Source organism: Rhodotorula paludigena, assembly GCF_050403205.1.
Source record: "Rhodotorula paludigena JCM10292 DNA, Rt_paludigena_JCM10292v1_ctg69, whole genome shotgun sequence".
In the NCBI taxonomy this organism is placed as follows: Eukaryota; Fungi; Basidiomycota; class Microbotryomycetes; order Sporidiobolales; family Sporidiobolaceae; genus Rhodotorula; species Rhodotorula paludigena.
This window is the reverse complement of record NW_027481389.1, coordinates 41,667-66,132: the sequence shown is the minus strand read 5'-3', so window position 1 is coordinate 66,132 and position 24,466 is coordinate 41,667. Positions and strand designations below refer to the sequence as shown.

General features: G+C 61.8%; 8 protein-coding genes across 8 annotated transcripts; 2 read left to right on the top strand and 6 right to left on the bottom strand.

Annotated features, from left to right (window-relative positions):
- Positions 1–427: 427 nt before the first annotated feature.
- Positions 428–2,335, top strand: JCM10292_005511 (uncharacterized protein; the record flags this gene model as incomplete). Its single annotated transcript, XM_076652241.1, has 7 exons — positions 428–504; positions 635–667; positions 751–870; positions 951–1,355; positions 1,417–1,509; positions 1,572–2,141; positions 2,332–2,335. The coding sequence occupies 7 exons, from the start codon at positions 428–430 to the stop codon at positions 2,333–2,335; spliced, it is 1,302 nt and encodes a 433-aa protein (XP_076502222.1).
- Positions 2,336–3,689: 1,354 nt separating this feature from the next.
- JCM10292_005510 (uncharacterized protein) lies at positions 3,690–5,099 on the top strand (the record flags this gene model as incomplete). Its single annotated transcript, XM_076652240.1, has 6 exons — positions 3,690–3,827; positions 3,893–3,922; positions 3,979–4,096; positions 4,161–4,450; positions 4,517–4,792; positions 4,851–5,099. 6 exons carry the CDS (start codon positions 3,690–3,692, stop codon positions 5,097–5,099), a joined length of 1,101 nt encoding a protein of 366 aa, XP_076502221.1.
- Positions 5,100–5,434: 335 nt separating this feature from the next.
- On the bottom strand, positions 5,435–6,485 carry JCM10292_005509 (uncharacterized protein; the record flags this gene model as incomplete). Its single annotated transcript, XM_076652239.1, has 6 exons — positions 5,435–5,515; positions 5,568–5,659; positions 5,729–5,763; positions 5,819–6,231; positions 6,289–6,422; positions 6,482–6,485. 6 exons carry the CDS (start codon positions 6,483–6,485, stop codon positions 5,435–5,437), a joined length of 759 nt encoding a protein of 252 aa, XP_076502220.1.
- Positions 6,486–8,415: 1,930 nt separating this feature from the next.
- Positions 8,416–9,731, bottom strand: JCM10292_005508 (uncharacterized protein; the record flags this gene model as incomplete). The annotated part of the gene is made up of 3 exons (XM_076652238.1): positions 8,416–8,473; positions 8,617–8,735; positions 8,796–9,731. The coding sequence occupies 3 exons, from the start codon at positions 9,729–9,731 to the stop codon at positions 8,416–8,418; spliced, it is 1,113 nt and encodes a 370-aa protein (XP_076502219.1).
- A 2,118-nt stretch (positions 9,732–11,849) lies between these two features.
- Positions 11,850–13,952, bottom strand: JCM10292_005507 (sugar porter family MFS transporter; the record flags this gene model as incomplete). The annotated part of the gene is made up of 7 exons (XM_076652237.1): positions 11,850–12,031; positions 12,099–12,189; positions 12,257–12,427; positions 12,500–12,779; positions 12,919–13,346; positions 13,405–13,819; positions 13,882–13,952. The coding sequence occupies 7 exons, from the start codon at positions 13,950–13,952 to the stop codon at positions 11,850–11,852; spliced, it is 1,638 nt and encodes a 545-aa protein (XP_076502218.1).
- A 1,432-nt stretch (positions 13,953–15,384) lies between these two features.
- On the bottom strand, positions 15,385–17,774 carry DPL1 (sphinganine-1-phosphate aldolase DPL1; the record flags this gene model as incomplete). Its single annotated transcript, XM_076652236.1, has 11 exons — positions 15,385–15,396; positions 15,461–15,471; positions 15,543–15,602; positions 15,667–15,816; positions 15,889–16,151; positions 16,249–16,660; positions 16,719–16,982; positions 17,069–17,303; positions 17,367–17,553; positions 17,612–17,622; positions 17,700–17,774. 11 exons carry the CDS (start codon positions 17,772–17,774, stop codon positions 15,385–15,387), a joined length of 1,680 nt encoding a protein of 559 aa, XP_076502217.1.
- A 310-nt stretch (positions 17,775–18,084) lies between these two features.
- On the bottom strand, positions 18,085–21,626 carry JHD1 ([Histone H3]-lysine-36 demethylase; the record flags this gene model as incomplete). Its single annotated transcript, XM_076652235.1, has 6 exons — positions 18,085–19,725; positions 19,793–20,026; positions 20,128–20,233; positions 20,334–20,514; positions 20,581–21,074; positions 21,178–21,626. 6 exons carry the CDS (start codon positions 21,624–21,626, stop codon positions 18,085–18,087), a joined length of 3,105 nt encoding a protein of 1,034 aa, XP_076502216.1.
- Positions 21,627–22,239: 613 nt separating this feature from the next.
- JCM10292_005504 (uncharacterized protein) lies at positions 22,240–23,774 on the bottom strand (the record flags this gene model as incomplete). The annotated part of the gene is made up of 5 exons (XM_076652234.1): positions 22,240–22,671; positions 22,736–22,802; positions 22,860–23,040; positions 23,111–23,604; positions 23,662–23,774. 5 exons carry the CDS (start codon positions 23,772–23,774, stop codon positions 22,240–22,242), a joined length of 1,287 nt encoding a protein of 428 aa, XP_076502215.1.
- Between the last annotated feature and the right edge of the window lie 692 nt (positions 23,775–24,466).

The window sequence follows — 24,466 nt, the reverse complement described above, 5'->3', positions numbered from 1 at the left end:
CAGACCACGGTGCTGCTGTGCTCTGCGCGTGCTGCTAGGCGACTTGTGACTCCCGTCGCGCTTTTCCTCTCACTCCATGGCTGCTGCCGCGATCCTGCCGCCGAGCTTCTCTTCTCCTGTCTCTCTGCCAACCCCGTCCGATGCCTTCCTTCGGTCTCCATCGTCGGCTGCGACGTCCTTCTCGGTCGCTCGAGGCTGTGCGCTTGACTCAAGCATACAGCATGGCGGGCGTTCTCGCGCAGCTGAATTCCTCGCCGATTTGACGGTCTGCTGCATACTCTTTTGGCCCGGTGCTTGAGTCGGCAATGCTGCGGATCAGGCGCTCTCGTGCTACTTGAACGCTGCGCTTTGGGCCCAAGGACGCTCCCCACAGCTCGGCTTTCCGCGGGGAATATCGCTTCGTCCTTCTCCTGTCCGCGTTCTCCCCATGTTCAGCGGAGTCGAGATGTTCGTCCAGACCGAGATCGGCAGGTCCGAGAAGCGACGGAACCTTCGCCTGTGTTCGTGAGTGCACCGGTCGCGCGCCGCTTTCATCTCTCTCCTTCCTCCGTTCGGACCTTTCGTCGAGACCAGACATCCAGATGCTTCCTTTCAGGCGTCACGCTGTCATCGATCCGTACCGGCTTCACCGCAGAGCGCCCTCGTCTGCGAAAGAGGACGTCGGCATGTGCGTTCTCTCCAAAAAGGCTGCACGTGGCGGACTCTTCTTCTGACCCTGTATGCCAATCTACTGCTCAACGCGAAATCCAGCCAGAGCGATAGCGAGGCCGACGAGGACTCGGGCAAAGAGCAGGCTTCGAGTGGCGACGACGCGTGGGACGCTGTGCGGCACCCAGAGTACGAGAAGATTCATCGACGCGACGTCGACCCGTAGGTCTTCTCTTCTTCCGATTGCAGCATGTGCAGGTGCTTGACTACTGGCGTTTCACTGATTGCTCCATCTCTCGCAGGCTCTTTCATCTGAGCGCTCCGCTCGTGCTACGGATCTTCGAGGATCTGTATCGCCGTACGACACCCGACGAGCAGCAAGGCGAAGACGAGTTCAGCGTACATCACCTCATCGACAAGCACCACAAGCGCTTCCTCGACTCGAACCGCTACCTGTCGGAGCACGACATCTACACCGCTTGGCTCTACTTTGCGAGCGACTCGGGCCGACTGCCGAGCGAGCTTCGCATGAAGTACAACCGTCACGTCCTCGGCTACCAGGTCACGTACGACTCGCAGCGCGGCGTGACCAGCGTGAAGCTCGAGGGCCGCCTCCAACTGGCTCCACTACCCGCGAGGCACGTCGAGCGGACTGATCAGCATGTCTCGACATGGGGCGAATGCGTCCATGCGCTCGAATGGTTCCGGTAAGTCTTGTGCTTCAGATGCTCTCTCTCAATGAGCGTGCTGACAGAGACGGCACCGCAGGCAGTCCATGCTGCCCGACATGATGCGACATGCCGAGGAAACGGTCGAGGTTAGATCCACTCCCGCGCACAGCCGCTTCTGCCTCGAAGATACGTAAGTCTCTCTCTATAAAGAGGTTAGCACCAAACTATGCTGAGGTGTCAATCGGCGCGCAGTCTCGACCCTCTCAGCGCTCACTTCCTCATTGTCGCCGTCTTCCGCCCAACTCTTGGCGCAACCCGGTCCAAGTCGACCGATATTGGCATCAAGGACGCACTCAGCTCTCACTTCAAGAAGGCGTGCATCGCTTGGCAGGAACAGCGTGCCGAGCTTGGAGAGACGCCCGAAGCGCGCATCTTTCTCCTCCCCGGCCGCGATGCGCTCTTCCGCGGCTTCCTCTGCTACATGCATGGTTTCCCGTCTCGCCAGCGCGCCCGCCTCAACTCAGGCAAATCGCTCCGCCAAGAAGATCCCGCCTGGGCCCGCGAGCGCCGCGCCGCCGTCGGCCTGCCCGACGAGCCGGGCAAGATGGACTTTGCGCGCGTCGCGGCTGCGCTGAGCGGGCTCAGCTGGGCCGAGCGGAAGGCGCGCGTGTTTGCGCCCTCGGGCAGCTCGGGCAAGTCTTCGTCCTCTCGCTTGGGAAGGAGTCACCACCGCGGCCGGATGAGCCGCAGCGGTAGCCTCGACGGCAGCGTGGCGTCGCATGGCGAGCGCAGCACCAGCCGCAACTCGCACCCTCGCATGAGGTACACTCCGCTGCCCATGAGCAGGTCATTGCACTCGACGCGCTCGCACTCGACGCATGCAAGCGACTTGGACGTTCACAGCGAGAGCAGCAGCAGCAATCCGGACGGTGACTTTGTGCGCACAGCCCTCCTCTGCTGCACGTCCTCTCTGTGGCTGACTTTGATACTGACAACAAAGCTCCGCATGCAGGTAGACATTGGCAGCGATCCTGACGATTGGTAGACTTCCCCTTCTCGACCTTTGCAGCGCGCGCATTTCTCTCTAGGCTCCGCGTACCCCTCTTATACAGCATCTAGGAGACTCCTCCTTTTAGAACCAATAGCCAGTCTGTCTTCACAGCAAAGCCAACGGAGAGACAACCTCAGCGCAAGGCGGGCTTTTGGGAAGGTCCAGTCACTGACGCCACGGCGCCTGCGCTCTCCTTGCTTCTCCTCAACCCGCTACCGCATGGTCAAGGGTACGCAGCAAACTCACAACGCTGCCAACAAATGGTGCGGCGTGGAGAACGTGGGCATTATGGAGGAAGTGCTACGGCACGTGAGAGAATGGCAGTGGAGGTTCAGGCAACGGTGCAGGAAATGGGATGTAGATAAACAAAGGCAGGGGCAGGGAGAGTGCATGTGAAGGGAAGGAGATGTCGAGGAGCAAGCTGGGGTGTTACTGCTCGTCCTGCTTGCCGTGTCTGTCCGATGCAAAAATGAGATTGAGGGCCGCCTTGCCGTGAGACACCCAGTCGCTGTAGTGCACAAGGATGGCAACGCGCATGAGGGACAACGCATGCCCCAAGCAGAAGAGGTACCTGCAGAGCAAAGCACAAGTCAGGCTCGGACTCACGCAAAGGCGGTCTGCGCTGGCACTGAAAAGAAGAAAGGCCCTTACAAAGTGACGGAATTGATGCAGTCCCAGTGCTGCCCTTCCAGTAGCCGTCGTTGAGCGGAAGCGGCTTGCGCCGCTGCAGTTGAGCGATGGAGAGGAGCCGCGAGTCCCTGCTTTGCCAGCGCACGGTGAGCAATGATCAAGCTCAAAGCGAAAGAAACACGCACTTGTTGTTGCCCTTGCGCTGATTGAGGTGGTCCACGAGCTTCCGCAAGCAGACGTTGCGCATCCAGCAATCGCCTCCCTGGAACTCAATGAAGTACTCAATCCAGCGCGGGTCGATATTGCGGCTCTCAGAAGCAGCCAGGGTGAAGTTGGCATGGTGAAGGTGCTGTTTAGGAGGCGCAGCGGAATGAGGACGTGCACCAGGGAGGGCAGCAAGGGGATGCGCCGCGGTTGTGTTTAAGGATGTCATATGTACCCGGACAAGCGGGATCCGAAAAAGGTGTCGCTTGCGCAAACCAGGCTTGACTTGAGCAAGCGCTCAGCACGTACGAGCGCCCACAGACAACTCTGGTGACCCGCTTGGACCAGGAGAGCCAGGCACGTGCCCGTTCGCCTTTGCTGAGCCTCCATACGAGCTGACATGGCTTCACGCGGTTGCTAGACCGTCCTCTGCAGCATGCGCAACCGGTTCACCCGCTCTGTCAAGGACTCAGACTTTTCGGGTCATGATCCTGCTGGAGCGTTGCCTGAACCGTCTCGCTGCTGAAGAAGCCGACCACATCGCAAGCCGCCAGGCTCTTGCCCGTGCCATCAGATGCGGTCACATCGGCGGCAAGCTCTTTGGTGTGCCAATCAATGTTCAGGTAAGCCGTCGTGTCAATGTTCCAGCCTTTGAGAAGGCATGCTGACGGCTGCGCGCCACACGCAGCCCAGCACGCAGTACACCTGCGCGTACTGCGTGCTGGGCTGAGCTCTACGCATGGTGCTTGTGAATCTGACTATCCCCCTCCACAGGCTTTCTGCTCTTGCGTCATCGAGAAGCTCAAGTACCAGCTCGGGCGGGTCTTCCACCTCGCCAAGCAAACCTCCGCTGATACCGCTCACGACATGGAGGGAGCAGCGTCTTTCATGCGTACGCCTCCATTCTTTATCGTTGCTGCTCCTACCTGTCATTTGATTGCTTGTGACTCCTGCAGTCGCAAGCCAGCGGGAGCTTGTCGAGAGGAAGAACAACAAGAAGGGCATGGGCAAGGGGCATGCAAAGACGCTCAATCTCAAAGACAACAACGTCAGCCCAAACAATTGTAACAGCGCATTGGCACGCGCCTACGGCGAGACCGATGGCAAGGATGTCAAGCCGAATCGGACCAAAATTGGGACGCTCCTTTTGAAGCAGATGGCATATGTCTGCGGCTTCAACGTCTACTCAGGCCGTGAGGTGGTGATGAAGCATGCCAAGGAAGAGGAGTGCGCGACTGTTCATCAGGTCCGTTGACTCTCGCATGGGACGCATGTGATCCTGAGCTGTGCTGACCCACTTCACAACACACAGTACAAGCACAAGACGGCGCAGGACCCGCTCCTGCCATCTGGCGCATCTGCGTGCGGCAACGACAGTGAGGGCAAAGCATCAGCCAACAAGAAGCTTGACGTTGAGACGGCACTGTCGCGCGTTCTTGGCAAGATCCTCGGCAAACTTGAGACGACCCTTAAGGACAAATCCGCACTCTGTCTCATTGCAAGCGCCCTGTTCAAACTCTACGCGCCTATTGTTGTCAACAGCCACCCTTCGCTCAGCGCTGCATTTGCAAGGCTGACCCGTGCAAAGGTGTGTCCCACCTCAACATAGCCAAGTGCTCAGTCTGAAGCATGTCATCTCCCTACAGGCAAGAATGTGGTTGCACAACGCCAAGCTCGGCCACTTCGGTCTCAAGCTGAGCAAGATCATCGCCTTCACCTCGGTCCTCGCCTTCTCGCTCCCAATCGCCGGATACTTGGTGTTCATTGCGGACTGCTTCACGCACCAGCTGTGCGGGTTGGCACCAATGCAGCGCCTGCAGAGCATCATTCAGTTGGTTGCCCTTGACCTGCAGGCAGCAGGGCTTAAGCATCAATGTCAAGTCCCACACGACTAAGGATGTCATAGCCACTACCGGGAACAGGAACGGGAACAGGCCGTTATACCGGGGAGGCACCCCGGTATAACGGGCCTCCGCCCCAGTCCCGTTCCCGTTCTGCAGAAAGGCAGCAAAAGCTGCCGTTGGGAGCTGTAACGGGACTAACGGGACCTAAAGCAAGCTTTTCTATGCTCTCCCACATGTCTGCCACACAATCATTTGCCCTGTGAGACTCCCCAGTGATGGCTACATAGTTGAACCCGTGTTCGAGTGTGACGCTAGCGAGCTGCAGGTGCAGGGCACGTCAGCTGAGGACATCCGCGCTCTTATCAGACCAGACTACTCACCTTGCATCATAAGTACGGAAGGTCGTCCTTGACGTCCTTGAGCTGCGCCGTGACCTCCTTGGGGCCCTTGACACAGTAAAGCGTGAGCTGCGCAATTTGGTGAGTAACGTTCTTGGGCTGTGCTTGAGATGGGACACACATTTTTCAGGTCAACAGCAAGGTAGAATGTCTTGTGCAGGGCGGTCACAACCTTGTTGACGAACAGCTTGAAGTGCACGTCTTGCAAGAGCACTTTGTGATCATGCTCAAAGCTGTTACCGGCGTTGGGCACACCCTTTGGGTGTTAGCGCCGCGCAATACGGTCAACAACGCTGTTGAAGTCGAATTCGTTGATCCTGTAGGAGGAGGTCAGGTCAGTCAGACCACGAGCGCCGCCAAGACGGGACGTACGCGTAATCAGCACAAGGGCGGAATGTCAAAACGTTCTGGCCGCTGATGATGTGCTCGCGCAAAGCGCGCTCCTGCTGCTTGATGGCGGCCGAGATGCGCGAGCAGAAGGTGTCAAAGCGCGGCCTGAACACGCTGGGAAGCTGGACCGCCGTCCACATGCGCTTGAGAGTGTTGTGATTGAGCCAATGTCCGCTCAAAGCGGTACCAAGGTTGACTGAGCCGGCGGGACTGGAGGATCCCGAACAAAGAGCTGGCGCGAGGAAGGAAGTGAGGCATGCACGGCAAGCCTTGCGGATTCCTGTTGTGCCAATTGGGTTGCTATTGTACGCTGCGGTGAACATTGGGTCTGCCTTGCCGGCCGTCTGGTCGAGAGTGTCGAGGAGCATCTTGCATGCCTGCGGGTCCTTCAAAAGCTGCGAGATCGCGCGTGAGGAGCAATTTGACAGTAGATATTCCGTTGGTGCATGCACTGTCAAAATTAGCGCGCTCTCAAGAGCCTCCGAGCCCTGGCTGGCGCGCGAGGTCGCCTTCGGGGCGGACGACAAGGACGAGGACGACGCAAGGGTGCGGTTGTCGACGGTCTTGAGCCGCTTTGAGGGCCGTTCTACTGGGGACATGCAGTCAGTAGAGCTCTGTACGTCCTGGCAGTGAGGCAGGACGCACCCATGGAGGGCAGATCTGTGGAGAAGGGAGAGAAGCGTCTGCGCTGGAGCCCGAGTTGAAGTTGACCTTGCCCGCTTGCCTCTTGCCGCCCTCCTTGCACCTGACCAGCCTGAGACGGTGAGCACTACGTTCTCCAACATGACAGGCGCGTCAGGATTGTCTTTGGGTACCGTCCGGACAGACGTAGCCCCCAAGAGTGGACGCATCACGACGAGCTTGCGACGGCGTGCAGCCGCTTGCAGAGCCTCGAGACGACATGGAGCGGTACCCAGGAGCAGCTGAGTAGCAGGACCAGGCCTGGAGGAGGCGCAACAAGTTCTGTCAGAAGGTTGCCGTGTACCAGAAGGCGGTGGTTCAGCACGGCGGTATCATCGAGAACGTCGACTTTGTCTGGTTTGTCCATTCCCCATGCCATGGCTCAGTAGTCAAGATGGTTTTAATGCAATGTCGTGCAGCCACAACGGCACCGCGGACAACCCAATCGTTGAAGACTGGCACTTTGCTGTCCCCGCTTCCAAGCTTGCGCGCTCAATGCTGCGCCCGGACAACTTTCTCCTGCCCACAGGCAACCCGCCGCAGTCTCTGACAATGTCGGTTTGCATGCGCGCTCGTGGATGTGTGCCAAATCTCATGCGTGCACTCCTTGGCTACACTGCTTTCCTTCCTTCTCTCCTTAGCGCCCTTGGCCATACGCAGAGCTTCCTCCGCAACTGCTTTCCCTACGCTACGCCGCCAAGCTACAACACCAAGGTGCTCTCCAGGCAGGACTTGCTGTCAAAGTCAAACTATTTCCTTGTGGCTCCGACTCTCCCGCCGGCCGCAGCCCGCCGCATCTACCTCGACCTTGTCAAGCCCGAGCATGTCACCTTCATCATCACGTGGGGCTCGACCCCAAGCCCACGCTTCACGGTGAACGGGCATCACGAGATGGACAAGTGGACTCGGATCAGAACGATAATTGGGAAAGCCGGCAAGGAGAGGGGGCTTGCAGTCAAGCTAATCAAGGAGCAGCACATTGTGCACTACCACAAGTGCGTGCGCGGCACCAAGACGCACACCGCTGGGAAACACTGCCTGGAAGGGCACCTTCAAGATTGTGAGTCTCGCGCTTCCAGCTCTGTCCGTTCAAAGCAGCGTTGGAACGCTTCAGTCTGACTCACTCCTACACAGACTGCCACAGTTCAACGTGCTTGAGCAGGATTGGGGCCACTACATCTTGGCTATCATCCTTGTCGCGCACGCTTCCGCATTCTTCTGCGGGCGCAGCAATTCGACAATGCGCGCAGACGCAGCTGTGGCCGTACATTTGCTTGTAGAGCTTCTGTTGAAGCACAGACTGACTTTGCCATTGACGGGACATGATCAACTCATTCCTTGCGGACACCGACTGCATTCAGGCGCTCAACGGTTTGGCTTCAAGCATCGAGTCAAACCAGGTGCGCATGCTTTTGCTGTCCATGACGTGAGACCAGCACGACTGCACGCATCTGATATCTTCTCAACCACACAGCTGAACAACAGCTCGTTGACAGACTTGGACGGACAGGGCACCTTGCACTGCCCTGCCTCAAGGAGTCTTGCCAAGTCAGCTTTGGCTCAGAAGCCCTTCGGCCCTGACACTGCGCTTGTCCCGCCTGCAGCCGACTCTCTTCTTTGGCCTTCTCCTGCTTGGAGGTGACACGGAAGGCGGCCTTGCGCACGAGGAGCGTGGTCCAGTAGGCCCGCGACCTGTCCTTGTTGCACGCACCCGCGCCGCCGAACACAATGTCAAGGAAGTTGTCTGCGCTCGCGACTGCGGAAAGAGTGGCGTCGCGTGAGTGGCGCGCATTGTGGATTGGGCTAGGATGTGGATTCTCACGCCGATATGGCACCCTAAGTGTCTTGTCGACTTTCCCAGAGCAGATTCGCGAGCCACAGGCCGCCGGCACGGTCTCCTAAACCACGGCAACATTGTCATCAAGGTCGGTCTCGTCCTGCTGCGCGGACTTGTCGCTGTCGACGCGGGCGCTCAGGTCAGAGCGACTCTAGGCAGGCGAGGTACTAGACCCCGCCTGTCCGTTGCGCTCGGCCAATTCCCAGTCACTCGGGAGATGAGGGTTGTCGAAGGGCATGTCAATTGGCGCATCGGCATCAACGAGCATGGCGCGCCTGCCTCAAAGAGATCTTCGCCATCTTTGGTGTAGTCGCCGCTCTGGTGGTCCTGGTCGTCCTTGCAGCCCTTCTGCACGGACGTTGCAGAAACGAGGTCTGGCAGCTGTAGAGGAAAACCCCAACCAGTCAATGACGCTCAGACGCAGAAAAGGCATGCACGCACCGGCACCTTGTTGGAGACGGACAAGATCTGGCCGAGACTGATGTCTGGCTGCAATGATGACCTCTTGAACGTTGTAGCGTCCGCAAGGCCGGACAGCTTGTGCGCCCACTCCTCGCGCTCGTACTTGGCAAGATAGTTGGTGAAGTGCTTGTGCCCCTCGTGGACAATGACGAGCGGGTGCGCAAGCGGCACCATGCAAGCCGCGGCATTCAACAGCCGGCGGTCCAGGACAAGGTTACGCAAAACAGTCATGTTGGGAAGGAAGGCGTGGCGGGCAAGCGACTGCGTCTGCGCCTTGGAGTGATTGGGTCCAATCGAGACAACCGGCCGCTGGAGGATTGTCGCCATGAGCATGAGCTTGCCGCGCTGAGCAAATTTGCTGTTGACGGCAAACCGGTCGGCGAAAGCGCGGACCGGCTGGCAAAGGTCGTTGTAGCAACCCTCGCAGAGGATGGGGCAGTCCTCTGCGGTCTTATTGCCGTACTGCATGAGGAGGATTTTCACGATGTTGACGCGGAGAAACGCTGCAGCGACCTCAATCGACGGGAAGCGCCCATGCGGACCGACATCGAGCACCTGCTCAGCGATGGTGCTGTAGAAGCAGTTGCCGGTGCCGATAGTGAGACTGCCGTGCAGGTTGAGAGCCAGAAGGGTGATTGTGGCGGAACTTGGGCGGTAAGAGTTGACAGGGAGGTGGTTGTTGAAGCAGGGGAAGTGCTGCGCGTGGTTGTGATGCGGAGGCGGCGGGTCCAAGTTGCCGTCGCGCGCGTCTCTGTCCTTGCCCTCGTCCTTGTCCTCCTCCTCCAACACATGGGCTGCACAGGCATCCGTCACCGTGTCGGGCGCGCCGTCTGTCATCTCGACGTCGCCGCCTTCCGCCTCAGCCTCTCCCTCTGCACACGCCTCCCGGTCACAGTTGCCCCTTGCCACCGGCATGTCTGCGCCGGTTGTTCCGCCGCGCAGGCAACCAACGAGGTGCACAGTCACGTGATTTGCAAAGCCGTAGAACAACAAGGAGTTATTGCTGATGAGCTGGCGACCATTGAGCAGGAGGCGCTGGTCGTTGACGGGGATGCCCTCCCTTTTGTTGATGTGGTTTTGGAGCTCCAAGAGGGTTGCAGAGGGAGAGTGTAGGTACGCTGCGAAGGACAAGACGCATGAGCGCTCCGGGATAGCAATGAATCCAATGATGGGTATTGACCCACCGTCTCCCCGGCAAGAATCTTGACCAAGAAAATTATCATGTTGCCGCTGTCATTGTCCGGCAAGGTTGCTGTGCATGAGTTGCCGCAGGCGGTCAAGTCATTGGTTGTCTCGCCAATGCGCTCTGAGCGCGACATGCGCAGGCGACGAACTGTTTCCTTGCCCGCCTTGTTGTGCTGGTGCTTGGGCATCTGGTCCGGGCCCTTGCTCCTCCTGTGCAACACGTTGTCCTTGACGCCCACCCTCTTCCCTCTGTTTGCGCCGAGCTGGCCATCGCTCGCGCCCGTCTTGCGATGCTCCTCGTCCGCAGCCTTGCCCTTCTCCTCCGCGCGCGCCTGCACCCCCGCCGCATTCTCTGACAAGCTCGCCTCCGAGGTTGGCATGCTGGGGCCCAACGGCAACTCAGCCTTGGGCTGCGTAGGCGCAGGCGGATCTGAATCGGCCGACTGCGGCTTGTTGCGGGCGGTGTGCAAGTTGTTGACGGGGATATTGGTCAAGCGTGAGAGCTTGACATTGTCATGGCAAGACCTGCAGCGCAGTGCTCGGCGGCAGCTGCACAGGCAACGCCTGAAAGCGACAGACAGCTTGGGTGCTTTGGCAAGGCAGAGGTTGAGGATGCCGCGCCGACTGGACAAGCGCAAGGGCAGCCATGCAGCCGTTGCCCAAGCTGTGAACATTGTCAGAGGATGTAACTGGTTGCAGAAGGGAGGAGGGAGGGGAAGGGGCGAGGGAGAGGTGCGTAGAAGGTTGACGTCAAGTGGGTGGTGTGTCAGAGCAGGTGTTATCTTGTTTGTGTGAGTAGCTGAACAGTAGTGCACACAGAGTCAGTAGGAGGAGGGGACCAAGGCACCCCGGACGCAATGCGCGAGAGAAGCCAGAGTGAGAGGGGACAGGTGCGGCTGCGCCGCTCGCAAAGGTCTTCCTTGCAAGTATCACTTTGCTTATCCTTTGAGGGGACAAGAACAAGGGCAGCGTACACCACTTCAGGCGTTTTGACTCAGATTGCTAACGTTTACAGCACGACCAGCAAGCCTGGAAAGATGGACTGTTGACCTTTGCGGAGTTGCTATCAATCACAGCACAGCCTTGTCTGTTGCGGCCTCTGAGCTCAGCTGGGTCGTGTGGAAAGAGTGCTTGTTCCCTTGGGCAGGAGTTGCCACAGCGGCCGGACAAGTGGCAGCAGCAGCCGTGACGGCGTCGCGGGGCAAGTTGATATCAACTGCATCTTGAAGACCCACATGAGGTACATTTTGCGGCCCTTGAGTGGCTCATTAGAAGGCCGGCCTTTCTTTCACACAAGCAACTTGGACGTCCACAGCAAGAGCAGCAGCAGCACTTTGAGCGTTGACTTGTGGGCATGGCCCTTCTTCATGTTGCATGCTTCCGTGACCGACTCACAGCTGCCAACAAAAGCAGGTAAATAGATCCTGACGACCGGCACATAGACTTTCCCTCCTAAAACATTGCAGCGCATTTTCCCTCGGTTCTGTAGACCCTTTTCATATAGCATCTTATGGACTATGCCTTTGTGAACCGATAGATAGTCTGTCTGCACAGCAAAGCCAAAGAGAGCCCGCCTCAGCAAAGGGCATGCGTTTGGGAAGGTCAAAGGCCCTTCTCTTTCCTCTTTCCTCGACATCTCCGGTTCACAACAAGTAGACTGAAACCATCAATGCGTCCGATATGCGCTAGATTACTCGTCAAAACGATGATGAGGAGCTCTGAGGAGATGGGAGACTACGTAGGCGTGACACGAGGAGACGAAAGCCAGACAACCCAGTATGAACGAAGACGAACAGCTAAGAGAGTGACAGTGGCTTTTGAGAGAATGAAGAATGGGTGCAGTGCTGTTTACGCCTCGAGGTCGCGCTTCTCGGCCCCCTCCTTCGAGTCGATGTGGCGGATCTCGGCACCGGTCTTGCCGAGCTCGGCGGCGAAGGTAGTGGTAGGACGCCACTTGGCAGAGTTGCGCGGGGTGGTCTCGGCAAGCATCTGGTCGACCTGCTCGAGGGAGAGACCCTTGGTCTCCGGGACTGGGAAGAAGGCGAGACAAGGTGTCAGCCGAGCTCTTGGTCTGAGCGTTCGGGTTGAATAACTCACCGAGGAAGTACGCGTATACGAAGGCACACGTGCAAAGGCCGCCCCAGATGAAGAAGACCGACGAGCGGAGGTTGCCCTTATCAGCGCCGACCTGGAGGGCAGGAAGGGGAAGTCAGCCCATGCTCGAGACGAAAGCCGGGGCACCGTCGAGCACGCACCATGTACGGGGTGATGACGGCAATGATGGTGTTCCACAGCCAGTTCGAGGCGGTCGAGATGGCGACACCGCGCGAGCGGATGGGGAGAGGGAAGACCTCGCCGATGAGGACCCACGCGCCCGGGCCCCAGGTCGACGCGAAGAAGAAGATGAAGATGGCAATGAAAGCGACCTATGACGTGGAAAGAACGTCAGGACAAGATACACACATAGCCGAAGCGGGCCCGTAGAGCCGGGGACGCACCTGGGCGTTGACGGCGCCGATGTTGCGTGCAACCGTCTCACCAGCCTCGTTGAGAACAGTCTTGTTGAAGCCGACGGTGACACCGACGATGGCAACGATGAACTGGCAGATGAGCATGCCGAGGGCACCGAAGACGAGGAGGGGGCGGCGACCGAAGCGCTCGACGGTGTAGAACGAGATCGGGGTCGAGCAGACGTTGACAATGGTGAAGATCATCGAGATCAGGAAGGCGTCACTGATGGCACCGGTCGACTTGAGGAAAGGAGTCGAGTAGTAGAAACTGCAGACGGGGTGTGAGACGACTAGGTCAGCCGTTGCCCAACGGAGGTGTTTTCTCAGCGTCGCATGACACTCGTGCAGTGTAGGTATGTAGCGTAGCGTGCCGAGGGCAAGACAGAAAGTGCGGAAGGGAAACGCACATGAAGTTGACACCGGTCCACTGCTGCATCATCTGGAGCGACGCGCCGAGGATGGTGCGACGGAGGTTCGACGAGCTGTCCCAGAGCGAGCCAGTGAAGCAGGCAGCCCACGAGGCGTACCAGGTGTCGGTCGGGATGGCGCGGGCCTCGATCTCGGCGTTGGCGACAATCTCAGCGAGCTCGACCTCGACATACTGCGACGTAGGCGGCTGGCCACGAAGGCGGACGAGCGTGTCGCGAGCCTGGTCGAGCTTGCCCTTCTTGACGTAGTAGCGCGGCGAGTCGGGGAGGAGGAAGAGGCCAACGGCGAGGATGACACCCCATGCGAACTGGAGACCGATGGGAATGCGGTACGCCGACGCGTCGGCACGGTCCTGGGTGTAGTTGCAGACGATCGACGCGAGCATGATGCCGATCGTGATGCAGAACTGCGACGAGGCGAAGTCAGCGGGAGCTTCGGGCGACCCGCCGAAGGAGAGCGCGCACCTGGTAGCCCGAGACGAGCGCGCCACGGATCTTGCGAGGGCAGATCTCGGACATGTAAAGAATGATGATGGCCGAGACGAAACCGACACCAAAGCCGGCGAGGAGACGGCCAACAACGATCGTTGCGAGGGCGGAAGCGGCGAACATCTGGATGATGACACCGGCCATGTAGATGCCGCAACCAGCGATGATGGTCAGGCGACGACCCATGCGGTCGGCAAGGTCACCGGCGATGAGGGCGCCGAAGAAGGTGCCGGCCGACAGGATGGACGTGATGAGCGAAGTGTTGGACGACGAAATGGCTTCCGCATCGGGACCCGCGATGGCGGTGATGAACTCGCGCGAGGCAAGGACACCGTTGATGTAACCAGAGTCGTAGCCGAAGAAGATGCCACCGAACGAGGCGAAGGCGCAGCTGGAGAGGATGAGAAGGTCAGCTTCCGCGTCTCGCCTCGTCGCACTCGCGATGTCACGCACGCAAGGTAGGCCTTCCAGGTGACGGGCGCCTCGATGGCGTTGACGTCGGCAGTTCCCTTGAGCTGGCTCATGGCGGGAAGAGGCGGCGAGGGGTGAGGACGGTGTCGAGAGAGAAGGGGTCGAGAGCTGGCGACGGTGTCGAGAGAGGTGAAGAAGGGGGAAAGGAAAGACGAGCTGGGTGTTCTAGCGCAGTGGTCGAGAGTAGGGAGAGAAGCAGAAGAGAGACGCGGAGCCAGCTTTTGAAGGGCGAGGGGGCACAAGCAGGCCCCGGGTCCAGAGCAGGTCCTCCACCCTTCCTCCCACGCGCCCCCTCCTTCCCGTTTTTGGCTCGCCCGTCGCCTTGTCGATTTGACCCCGCCTCACCAACTCGGCCCTGAGAGCAACCGTATGGAGCCATCTTGGAGCATCAGCCCCTTCGCAGTAGTCGATACAGCTCGGGTCACAGGCGGCAGCGATGCGAAGGCCGTCCTCGACGATCTCGGCGTTCGAGCAAGCTCAGCCGTCGCTGTGGATCACGCTCGCCGCGTGCCTAGCTCATTTGTATGCGATCGCGAATTCAGCGAGTCCCAGCTCAGCCCCGTGGAGAAGCGGCGTGGGCGGCGGAGACGGCGATCTCGATCGCCTCGTCGACCGGCCTAGAGTCCGATTCGAGCATCCGACGCCACCCGGCCTTCGTCCAGACCGCGGTACCGGGCCTGCACCGCCCACGCCCACTGTGTTGGTCGATGGTGGCGACGGAAGCACACGGCTTTCCGCCTGCGCTCAGCGGTCCAGGCGGAGGGGGCTGAAGGTCTTCGGAGACCAGAATTTGTCGCCGCCTTACGCGCGAAAAGCGGTCTGTGCGCACAAGCCAGCGCCGGCCCGCGGGCACGACGGGCCGGCCGCCGGTCTGAGCCAGCAGAAGCATCTGTCAGCACCGCTCCGGGAGCAAGCGGGGTCGGCGTGCTGGTCCTCCGGCAGCGTGGGCGGCAAGGGGCGCCTTTGTCACTGACGGGGTGCCAGGGTGCCCGCGCAGTGAGCGGAAGCTGGGAAGCCGAAGTTGCGAAGGTCGAAGCGGTGCGTCGAGGTTGGAGCGTTCGAGCAGCAGGTGCGTGAAGGAGGACCACGGTAGCAACCCCCAGGCGAGGGGCTAGGGCAGATGCTTCCGGTGCAGTGCAGGAGGAAGAAGAGAAGAGCAGCGCTATGCCTTCCGTTTTCCGCCGTTGCAACGCCGTCGTCCGCTTCCCACGGTTCACCGTCGCCCGCAACATGCGACGGTCAAATTGGACTCAGGCAGCTAATTGTCCGGCGCTGATCCTGGGGCCGCCCTTCCACACAATCGCTCAGCAGACAGGCACTCTGTGTGAGCGCGAGCGCAGAGGCGAGAGAGTGTCTGTCGCCCTGTCGACCTTCTCGTCGTGTTCTCTCCCCAGCTCTTATCCCTCGTCTCGTCGATTTCGGGCAGCTCTCTGGCCGACGATGTACCGGTGCATGTAAGGCGTGGAATCCACAACGTAGCCTGCTCTACGAATACATCTGCGAACCGGCAAGAGCGTTAGCCGAGGTGATGCGGGCAGAGATCGCCCGGCTCTATACGTACAACGTCCATGTCTATAAGCGCGACAAGGTGCGCGAGTCAGTACATGCGCAACAAGCGTACGTGAGACGAGAGCTGGACGTACAGCGACTGGCCATCTCTGCGACGAGGCCTGCCCCGACCGCGCTGCTCGAGCCGAGCCCGTCTGCACCGCAAGGGGCGTCAGCATACCGCGACAGCTAGGCAGACTCGGAGAAAAGCATACGCACACAGCATGACCATGCTGCCCTTCCCCGGCTGGTCCATCCCCTTGACCTCGTCGACCGCGAGGCGGAGGTCGCGCAAAAAGTCGTCGACGGCATTGACCGTCAAGCGCGTGCAAGCGATGTGCAGTGCCGGCGGGTTCTGCAGCGCGTTGACTGGGGAGAGGTGCGCAAGGCGCGGTGTCAACTGCCTGATCCGCTGGAGCGTCGAGCAGGAGGGATACGCACGGTGCCAGCCGAGCTTGCCCATCTTGTCGCCAACCTCGTAGATCGGCACCGAGCCCTTGCCGTTTCCCTGCCCCTCAGTCCTGCTCTCAAACGCGACGACGCTGACGAGCGGGTCGCCGAGAACCTCGAGCTCGGGAAAGTCCTTGCGGATGCCGTGCACGATGCGCTTGGCCGCGCCGACAATCTCGCGGCATGACGAGAGGTAGCCGTCTTCACCCATGTAGACGAGCGAGGCCCATGTGCCGGCGAGGATCGCGCCAGGACTGCGCCGCGAGGGAAGAGGTCAGAATGAGCATTGGACCTAGTCAGCAGTACATCTCAAGCCAGAGCTCCACTTCTCAAGCAGGTTAAAAAACGCACCGAGAGCCCGACATGGTCGGCGTGGCGTAAACACCGCCTGGCCACGTCGTGGTGACGCTGTATTGGTATTTGCGGATTGCCTTCGAACGATACATGATGACCGAGCTCCCCTTGCACGCCATGCCGTACTTGTGCGTGTCACACGAGATGGACGTCACGCCCGGGACGCGGAAGTCGAACGGGACGGTCGGGAAGCCCGCGCGCGCGAGGAAGGGCACGAGGAAGGACCCGAGGCAGCAGTCGACGTGCAAACCCAGGCGGTGCTTGAGCGCAAGCTGCGACAGCGCCTCAATGTCGTCAATAGCGCCGTCGGGGAAGTTTGGTGCAGAGCCGACAAGGAGGATCGTGTTGGCGTTGATGGCGCGGCGGACGCGCGAGATCTGCACACGGCGGGTCTTGCGGTCGACGGGTACTGTCGAGTAACGAGCGTCAGCGTAGGATCTACGGACTGAATGTCAAGAAATGCGCACTGTGGTGGATCTTGATGCCGAAGTACTTGGCAGCCTTGTCGAAAGCCGCGTGGACCGACATGGGCACGATCATCTCGGGCTCGGTGATGCCGTACTCTGCGCGAGCCCGGTCGCGATACGCCTTGCACGCCATGAGGATGCTCTCCGTCCCGCCCGAGGTGGTCGTGCCAGCGCCGCCGTGCTCGTCGATGGCCGACGTCGGGAGTGGCGAGTTGAAGAGCGAGAGACACATCGAGACAATCTCCGCATCCATCTTGCGCACGCCTGTGTCATCGCGCCAAATTTACCGATTGCTCGTGAGCGAACGGGCGGACCGCGCAAGTCCAAATCGAACGAGGCGATAGACGCACCAGGGAAGACGTCTGCATGCAACGGGTTTGACACCTCAAACTTGCCGAACGCCTCTCGCCAAATATCGCCCATGTCCTTCCCGCCATGATACACGGCGCCACTCACGCGCCCGCTCTCCCACTTGGTGTTGGGCAGCTCGCTCAGCTTCGTGAGTGCGGCCGAGACCTCGTCGGCGGAGAGACCAGACGAGGGCAGCGTGACATAAGTCGGCGCATCAAGGTCCTTTGGCGCGATCTGCGAGGGCGGCGTCAGCTACGAACGATGTCGGAAGTCGCGTTGGATACAAGTGGGGGTCACCTTCTTCTCGAGGTCGACGGTGACGCTGTCCAGCTCGCCCTGCACCTTGCGCCGGACGGACGGCAAGAGGAGCATGAAGGCGAAGCCCTTCTGCACCGCGGCGAGGTACGTCTCCTTGGCCGTCGTGAGAATGCCGCGAGCCCGAAGGTGCCGCACGAGGCGGATAAAGTGCCGCACGACGAGGTACCTGTTGCACTCACAAGGGTCAGTGACACTTTACAGGGAAGGTTCGCGAGTGCACGCACCAGAAGACGGCCTGTGAAGCGAGGACGCGCAGCAATCGGCCTCATCAGCTGGTTCGGGGAATCCGCGCAATCTCAGCGCTCGACGCACCTTCTGGGCGTTCTCGACCGTCAGAGCGTGCTTCATGAGAGCACTCGAAAGTGCTGGTGACCTCGGCGAGCCCATCCTGTGAGAGTGAGCGATGCGTTCGGACGAGAGCGATGGCCGAACGAAGCGGCGGAGGGCCGTCGCAGAGTGGCGCTCTCTCGCGAGCGGGCTAACTGCCTCTCTGCCTTGTAGCCGAGTACTTGAGAATGGCCAGAACCGCTCACGAGAGTAGAAGAAGCGCTGGCTCTACCTTTCAGTCCTCTCAACAATGACATCTCGGCAACGTCGTCTGGCGCACATCCTACCATGTTCCGTCAGGTACACAATTACTAGACACGGCACAACAAGATAACGATGATGGCGCTCGTCGTCCGCTCCCGCTAAGCCCTCACTGCGGCGGCAAAGGCAGCGGGTAGCTCCCGAGTCCCGCTGCTCCTGCTCCTACGCTCGCTCCTCCCGCGCCCGCTGCGCTGCCGTATGCAGGGAGCGGATACATCGCGCCTGACGGGCCCGCTTGCTGCTGCTGCTGTTGCTGCGCAGGCGCAGGCGGGAGCGCCGGCGGGCAGGGCTTGTAGTCCATCGCGGCGCCCGCCGCTCCACCCGCGCCCGGCTGCGGCGCGTATGGAGACTGCTGCTGTTGCTGCTGAGGCGCGTACGCGGACTGCTGAGGCGGGCGAGGCAGCGGCGGAGGGGGCATGGCCGCCGAGTTGGGCGAGACACCGGGCGGCGGCGGAGTCGGGAGCGCGGGGAACGACGAGGTAGGCGGGAGCGAGGGCGCGTACGCCGACTGGGCGTTTGAGCCGGACGGGCCAGGGATCGCCCAGCCGCCCGGCGGCTGCTGCGGCTGCGGAAGCGGCTGCTGCTGCTGCTGACTCTGAGACTGCGACGGTGGCTGCTGCCCCTGCTGGTACTGCTGCGGCTGCGGAAGAGGCGGTAGCGGCTGCTGCTGGTGCCCGGGCGGCGGGAGCGAGTACTGGAACGGCCAGCCGTATGGATTGTACGGCGCGGCGTTCGTCGCCGTGACGGGCGGCGCAGGCGTGCCGGGCACGGCCGTGACGCTCTGCGGCGCGTGCGGCCCGATCCCCGGCGGCGGGTACGCCGGCTGCCGCGTCATGTCGTACGGCGCGTACGACTGGTACCCGCGCTTGTGCTGCTGCGCCGCCGCGGCCGCCGAGGGGAACTTGACGCGCTCGACGATGGTGATGACGGTGCGCGTCTCGACGACGGGCCCGCCGCGCCCGCTGGCGTCGAGCGGGTCGACGTCCCAGCGACGCACGACCGACTGGGTGCTGCGCGACTCGCGCACGTCGGCGACGAGCGCGCCGAGCTTGGCCGACCCGCGCGGGTCGATCCGCTCCTCGGTCCGCGACGTCGTCTGCACGGGGAACGTCTGCCGCCCGATGATTTCGCCGTCGGCTCCGCCGCTCGAAAAGGCCGGGAACGCCGCAGCTGCGGCGGGGGCAGCCGACGGACGCCGCATCTTGGCCTTGTTGGCGGCGGCGAGCGCAGCGTGCGCGTCTGGCTCGAGCGAGTCGGCCTTGCGCTTCGTACCCGCGAAGAGGTCGGCCGGCTCATCAACGTACGCAACGTGCGGGAGGAAGCACTCTGCGTCCGCTTCCTCGCCGCGCGCCTTGAGGACGGCTTTGCGGAAATCGCGGCTGAGCGTGACCGGGTCGGGGATCTTGTTCCACGGGATGTTTTCGCGCGCGATGCGCCGCCGTTCGGCCGAGACGTTGGCGCCCTTGGCAAAGCGCGTCGTCTGCTCGATGAGAAAACTCGAAAGCTCCTTGAGGCCGTCGAGAACACGGCGTGCCGAGAGGGAGAGCGGTAGCGGCTGGTCGGCGGGGTGTGACGTGAGGAGGTGGTGGTAGTGCCGTCCGACGAGCCAGAGGAGCTTGACAAAATGCGGGTAGCGGAACTTGCGCGGGACCTTGGTCGCGAGCTCGATCTGGTAAACGCGCAGCTGTGTCGGGATGTTGAGCGAGTGCAGGAAGTTGCCGCCGATCACGAGCGAGTCGGCGGGCGTGTACTGCGTGTCGGAAGGGGTCCTGAGTCAGTCACACAATGAGCCTGACGGCGATCGGGGACCGACGCACCACTGCGTGGATCCATCCGGTCGGGATGAACGCCGTGTACCCCTCCTTGAGGTCCATGCGGTACACCTTATCGACCGCATCTCCGAGCCACTCCTGCTCCTGCCGCTCGGACGACCCGCTCCACTGCTCGTACGCCTGGAGGTTCGCCGGCGTCGGGCGGATGAAGAAGAACGTCTTGCCGCCGCGGAGGACGTGGTAGAAGACGGACGAGCCTGCGAAGTCGACGTGCCAGTCCTGAGAGGTCTCCAGAGTCAGCATCATTCGCCGCCTCCTTCGTCGAATCGATCTCGCGAAGACTGTGCTCGTCCGAGAGACGACGAGATCGTGCGACTCACCGTCCAGCACTTTTCGACGCTCATCAGGCAGTACTTCTGCACGCGCGGATATTGCCCAGGCACCTTCATGTCGTTCGGCCAGACGTTGTCGACCCAGTCGAGTTTCCTGCGGCAGGGGGCAGCGAGTGAGCACCGTCCGATCCGCCAGCGCTCGCATACGCGCCGAAGCGCCGAGCGTGTCGCAGCAGGGAGAGGGGGAGACGCACCTGACGAGTTCGGGCGCCTGCACCATGGCGCCGAGCCGGCTCTCGCTCACCTCGAGGCTGATGACGTTGCGCACCTTGTCGCGCTTGGGGTCGTCGTAGTACTTGGCCCACTGCCCAAGCGTCCAGTTGGATAGCGACGACTGGGACGCGCAGTCGATCACCTCGAGGGGCGTTTTCGGGCCTGGCGGGGCGCATGTCGAGTGAGCGAGTCGAGCATCCACGACAGAGTCGAGAAGAGAACACGTACCGACAAGCTCGGCCACCTCCTTGACCGTAATGCTCCTCGGCGGCATCTGCAAGCCGAGCCCGTCCTCGTGCTCGACCACAAACGGCTCCATCATGCCCTGCTCACCATACACCCACTCGTCGCCCTCCTTCGCGAGCTCGCGCCCGTCGCGGAACATGCGGAACCCGCCTCCGCCATCGCTCGCGGCACGAAAGGCGTCGACAATCTGCCCGCTGTGCTCGCGCGCGTCGATCGTCTTGATCCACCGGTCGACCGACGCCGGCAGGTGCTGGTCGAGGTTGGCATAGTCGATGTTTTGCGCGCGAGTCGTGCGCGAGGATTTGCGCAGGTTGGACGCGGGAGGGCGCGGGGCGGCGAGGGAGGAAGAGGTGGTCGAGGTTGAGGTCGAGGCGGACGGGAGCGGGGCGGCGGGAACGACGGGCGGCTCAGGAGCGGTGACGACGCTGTCCTTCGGTGTCGATGCAGACAAGGTGGCGTTGGAGGACTGGGCGGGTCTGCAGGCGGAGAGGCAGAGTGAGCAAGATGCATCCGAGTGGGGGTGGGAATAGCGAGCGAGAAGTCGCTGCGATGAGCGTCCAGAAGCGCAAGTGGACGCACTCTTGAGGCTCTTCAACGGCCTTGGTCGCGTCGGCGTGGCCGTTCTCGCGCTGCTCGTCGCCGTTGCTGGCAGCAGCGGCGGGTTCGACGTCCTTGCTCGGCGCCTCGCCCGGCTCGTCGTGGTCGGACGGGCTGTCGCTGAGCTCCGACAGGCTGTCGCTGTCTGCTCCGTGCTCGTCGCCGTCGTCGTGGCCCCCGTCCGACTTGTTCTGCGCCGCCGACTTCTTTCCCTTGGTCGCGGGCTGATCCCTGGCCGTGCCCTTTGCCGGGCTGGGCTTGGGCTTGCTCGCCGGGTGACCAGCGCTGGCCTGTGGAGCGAACGGCGACTTGTCGTACGCCGCTCGGCGGGGTCGCGCGAGTGATTGTGCGGAGGCGGGGGAGGACGACGGAGCGGCGGCGCGGCGGGACGCGCTCGTGGTGCGGCCCGTCGAAGGCGTGGATGCCGCCATTCCTTGGCTGACTCCTGCTGCGCGCTCGGCTGCTCTGGCGCTCGCTCGGCGCGAGGGCGGGAGACGGCGGCGGAGCGTGGGCGGGCCAACGCGAAGCGCGAAGACGCGCGGGGGTCTCGCTCGCCCGACTCGCTCACCGCGCCGCAGAGGGTGCCAGTGGGTGTGTACTGCCCTCCCAGAACCTCGAATGCGCGCTCCCGGGCGGCCCGAACCGCTCCCGCTGCGTTGCGTCCCCGCGTCGCCATTCCTCGTTCCCGCACTTTTCTTCATCAGCAAATCTGCTCGCAAGCCTCCTGCTCGCCGCCTGTTCGCTCTGCTGGTCTGTCGCTTCGCGCGCTTGCTCGTGCTGGCCTTCGTCGCCGAATTTCCGGAGAGCGCTCGCTCGAACAGCTTCGTTTCGTTTCCGGTTCCTCTCGCTGATCTGTCTTGGCACGCTGCTTGCCATGCTCCGCTCCCGCGGGCCCAGTCTCTATAACTTTCCCAGTTTCTTCACGTCAACAGGATTGGGTCCGCCTAATCGCAGCCTCTCACGCCGTCGCCACACCGCTCAAGCCAGCGAAAGTGTCTGTGTCACTGCAGCATCCTCCCTCGCCCCGCTCCCTTCTTCCTCGCACTACTCCCGCCCGTAATGGTACACGGGCGGTGGCACACTCACGCCCTTCCCCGCCGCTCCTCCTCCGAGCGGCAACGGCGCGCCAATCACGATCCCGTTCGGCCCGTTCCGGCTCGGCGCCCGCTTCGCGCCCGCCGTCGTCGGTGGCGCCGGCGCCCGGCGCGACGGCTTGAGCGAGAAGCGCGCGAAGGACGCGGGGAGGAACGAGCGACGCTGCTCGGCGGCGGCCGGGCGCGCCTCGTCGCCCACTTCGCGGTCGAATTGCTCGTACGCGTGCGAGTGCGCCCACGCACCTCCGCCGTCCTTCTCGCTGGGCGCGGACGACGAGTGCTCTGCTTCGCGCTGCAGCCGGAGCTTGCGCAGCGCGGAGGGCGTCGTCGAGTCCTTCGATAGCGAGCGGAGGACCTTGAGGCGCGCGCCGAGGGCTAGGCCCTGTCGCGCGAGCGCCGGGTCAGCAGGGACGAGTGGAGTGACGTCGAGGAGATCGAAGACGCACCATGAGGAAGTTGAGGATGCCGACGAGGAAGAGGAACCAGGCGGAGACCTGAACCCAGCCGGCCGTGCTGCATCGTGCGTGTCCGTCAGCTCTGCGTTCTCCTCGTCGAGTTGGCCTGACTCACTAGTGCGACAGGACCTGGCACCCGACGAAGACCTGGACGGCGCCAAGCACGCCGACGCCGTACTCTTCGCCGAACGGCGGGAAGAAGCTCGTCCACAGCTGCTGCAGGAGGACCGCCGGGCGCGAGAGCGGCGGGAACGGCGGTGGAAGCTCGGACAGGAGCGCGAGGAGGAGGATCGTCGCTGCGAAGGGTCAGAGCGCTCATTCAGCGTGTGTGCGGCGTGCGAAAGGGCTGGAAGAGACGAGCCGCACCGGCAAAGATACGCTCGAGGGTCGAGAAGAGCGCGCCTGCTGCGCCCTTCGGAATGCTCGAGTCGCCGATATACTTGCACTGCTTCTCGGCTGCGGCCTCGACGGCGCCGAGCGGGAGGTTTGTCGCCGTCACGCCCGCCTCGCTCGTCGAGGTCTTGGTCGCACGCCGAATTGTCGTCGTTACGCTCGCGGACCGCTCGTCTGCGTCCTCCTCGGAGCGCGGGGAGAGTCCAGCAGCGAGCTCGTCGGCTCGCTCGCGGCGCGCAAGCTGGCGGCGGCGCTGGAGTGCACGGTGGACCCGCTCGAAGCCTTTGGACGTCTGGACGGGCAGAGCTACTGGTCGAGCGGTCGGCGAGGAAGAGTCGAAGCCGGGATGGTGGAAGGCTGGGGTCAAAGGAGAGTCTGGGACGAGCGAGCGCCGGACAATGCGAGTAGAAGCAGTCGTCGAGGGAGACGCGGCGGCTTTCTCGGCCTCGTGCATGCCGCGGATGTCGCTGCGCAGCGGGCTTCAGCTAGGTTCTCAAATAGAGAGAGCGCGAGAACAAACGCACCTGTCAATCGTGAAGATCTCGGCGGAAAAGACGAGGCAGATGGCGACTACGCTCAACAGGCGGAGGAAGTTGAGCAGTAGAAAGAGAACGGCGGGCTTGCTCAGGAAGGGCATGGTCGTCTGTGTCGGCCAGCGACTACGTGAAGGGCTGAAAGGATTGAAAAGACGGCGGAACGAGAGAGATCCGGGCGGGGCGACCAGCGCGAGTAAAAGCGGGAGAGTCCGAGGCGGTGGAAGGAAGCAGCGGCACAAGCGAGAGCAAGCAAGGTGAAAGCTAGGCGGAGGGCGCAGGACAAGGGCGAGCGAGACGAAGGAGAAGGCCCTTGTCCTCGGCACACGAGGGGCCTGAGCACGAGGACAAGGTCCGCTCTCCCCGCCAGCGGGGCAATTACCCAAGCTTGTGTTCTGACTGTACTCTGTTGTCCCTCTCGAGCGTTTCCGTGTGTTTAAGAAGCGTGTTCCGCAGGCTGACGCGCACGTTCTGCGAAGAGGCGTCCTGCCATTGCTTCTCCCATCCTGACACCGCAGCTTCAGCTTCCTTACGGATGCAGAGTCCCCACAAGGTGCTGCTCGAGACTAGGGAAGTCAGGAGACTTACCCGAAGCTGCATGCATGCTTGGCTGAGCAACAAAGAACTCCGGCACGCTCGACCTTCCCAACCTTGCGCTCGTTGCTCTCTCCCGCCCTCTGACTTGCAGGAGGACCCGACAAGCACTGTACAGTCACCAGCAGGTGGAAGAGTGGCCCTGGGCAGGAAGGAGCGCGTCCAAACCGCCTCCTCCGGCACTTGCTCCTCCTCGCTTCGC